The 2892-nt window shown below is 40.5% G+C and overlaps 1 protein-coding gene across 1 annotated transcript; it reads right to left on the reverse strand.

The window, feature by feature from the left end:
- Positions 1–541: 541 nt before the first annotated feature.
- Positions 542–2227, reverse strand: LOC308461877 (vomeronasal type-2 receptor 26-like; the record flags this gene model as incomplete). The annotated part of the gene is made up of 2 exons (XM_080979045.1): positions 542–1443; positions 2197–2227. The coding sequence occupies 2 exons, from the start codon at positions 2225–2227 to the stop codon at positions 542–544; spliced, it is 933 nt and encodes a 310-aa protein (XP_080835171.1).
- Between the last annotated feature and the right edge of the window lie 665 nt (positions 2228–2892).

Here is a 2892-nt window from a genome sequence, read left to right on the forward strand (position 1 = left end):
GGCTGGCTCAGGCACACTGTCAAAAACAGCTTGGATTAGAGGTAATTCATGCTGGCTTCCTAAAGTTATGATAGTTCTGTAAGAGAGCTGGCATATATATGAAGCTGGTATAAATTAGGTTGGTGTAACTTCCACTGGCAGAGGTAACCACTACTCCCAATTTTGTTCAGGAGACACTGGGAGGCACTACTGTTGCCATAGCAGGCAGATGAGTGAGAACCCTAGCTTTGAGGTTTTAATGACCAAACAGTATAGAAATAAATAAATGCATATATTAGATTAGGGCATTATGCTATCATATGTCTGACTTTTATGACAGTCCATTGAATCCAAACTTCTGTGAATCCAAACTTCTAAACATGTCTGAAATCTATGGAATTTATGGAATGCATGAAGAATTTGAAAAAGAGTCTTGAGGAAAGTGAGTTGGTATATATTCATAATGCTGTTTCTTACAGCAACACATGAAAATATATTACATAAATGCCAACAAACACCACTGTATCATAGGCAATAACCAGGACACAGACAAGGACTTTCTTTAAGACTTTCTTCTTATTAGCAGGCCCCTGTCATTCAGCTCAGGCCTCAACAAAATAATGTAACATTTTGGAGAAAAGATAAAGCCCAGCAGCCCAGCACTAGAGGTTAAGATAGAAAAGATCTCCACTGCTACCATGTATTTCCCTTTAGTGCTCAAGTAAGTTGGAACAAAAGATAACCAAACACTACAGAAGACCAGCATACTGAAAGTGATAAACTTGGCTTCATTGAAACTGTCAGGTAACTTCCTGGCAAAGAAAGCTACAGTGAAACTAACAATAGCCAGGAAGCCCAGGTAACCAAGAACACAGTAAAACATAGTTACAGAGCTCTCATTACATTCTAGTATAATTTCATCAGACACAGAGTGTGTGTCAACATCTGGGAACGGAGGATTAGTTGCCAGCCACACAAGGCAGGTGCCTGCTTGAATGACAGAACAGGAGATGACAATGGAGTAGGCAAGGCTTCTCCCAATCCATTTCTTCACCCTAGATCCTGGCTTAGTGGCCATGAAAGCCAGGACAACTGTGATGGTTTTTGCCAGCACACAAGAAACAGCCATAGAGAAGATGATGCCAAAAGCAGTTTGCCGGAGGAGACATGTCACCTTCCAAGGTTTGCCAATGAATAGCAATGCACAAATGAAGCAGAATAGGAGGGCGATGAGGAGAATGTAGGTGAGGTCCCGGTTGTTGGCTTTGACAATAGGGGTGTCATGGTGCTTCATAAAGGTCACTAGGACAAGAGCTGTGATCAAACAACATGAAAGAGACAAACAGGCTAAAGTGAGCCCCAAAGGCTCTTCAAATGTCAGGTAGCTTACATTCTTGGGAATACACAAATCTCTGTTTTTGTTTGGATAATTTTCATCTGTGCATTCATAACAATCACTCAAATCTGGAAAAGAATAAAATAGTGATTTAACTATCACTACCTTAGTGATAAGTGGTACACATCTCATCAAAGATTGATAGATAGATGATAAATAGATGATAGATGATAGATGATAGATGAGATGATTGATATAGATAGATAGATGATAGATAGATGAGATGATAGATAGATAGATATAGATATAGATATAGATATAGATATAGATATAGATATAGATATAGATATAGATATAGATATAGATAGATGAGATAGATGAGATAGATTAGATAGATAGATTAGATAGATAGATTAGATAGATAGATAGATAGATGATAGATAGAGCGATAGATCATCGATAGATAGAGCGATAGATACGAGATAGATGATAGAGGCCCAGTTTTCTAAGTGTAGCTTTTTCAAGATACAAGTTCATAATGAGTTTATTATTTATACCTAACACTTATATTTAAAAGAATTGAGGTAGCTTACAGCCAAAAGAATAAATTGTTTGTGTGAGTAAAAGAGATATAGGGAGTAGACATCATCGCACTGAGAGCAGGAAGGTTCAATCCTGTGGTGTTCAGCTTCTTAACAAGGGCGCTCCCAACAGAGAAGCCCCTAGTGAAGGAGCAGCAGGTAGGATTGAATATTATACTTAGTAAAGGATCTGATTCTCATGGAGCATATTATTCCTCTTGCACAAGTACCTCCCCAGAAGGGATGACTTGTAGGAAGGAGGAGCAACCTGAATCCTGTAGGGTGGAATCACTTGCTTACCAGCTGCTAAGTGAAGGATTTCATCCTGCATGGTGTTGCATTAAGGGGTGGTGCGGTGACCATGAAGAGGGAGATAATAGCCAGGAAAGAGAAGCTAAATGAGAAAGCCTGCATCCCAAATTCCAACAGCTTCCCCACCCCACCCCACCCCACCCCTACCTTCATTGGGAAATACATGAATGGCCAAGTAGCTTCGGCCTACTTTATTTATGCAGTATCTCCTTCTTCCCACCTAACTCCTGCCTTTCCTTTCTGCCTTATGCCTTTCCCTCGGGCAGCCCTAGATTATTCTGGGTCACCAACCTTCAACAATCCAAAGCTGTCTCAAGCCAAGTTGAGTGTCACCTAGAACAGCCCAAATCTGCCAGATGTGGATAAAAACTTTGATTCAGCTGAATCACTTGCACAGTTGTAGTAACAGACCTATTACTGCATATCTGAGAAAGCAACATGAGATGGGGAAAACTCAATTCACCCCTTTCTAGTGATGTGTACATGCATTTGCTGGTGTGCTTACAAGTATCCTCATGATCAGGAATGTGGCCTGATCAGGAATGTGGCCTTATCTTCACAAGGAGGCTTATAAACATGTTCTGGCAAATGCACTGACAAGGCTCCTTCAGACTTTTCTTTTGATCACACAGAAGTGTGGCTAGTGATATTTGGGGGCGGGGATATTGCACATGCCTATCTGCA

This window comes from Podarcis pityusensis (genome assembly GCF_964106645.2).
Source record: "Podarcis pityusensis genome assembly, chromosome: 13".
In the NCBI taxonomy this organism is placed as follows: Eukaryota; Metazoa; Chordata; class Lepidosauria; order Squamata; family Lacertidae; genus Podarcis; species Podarcis pityusensis.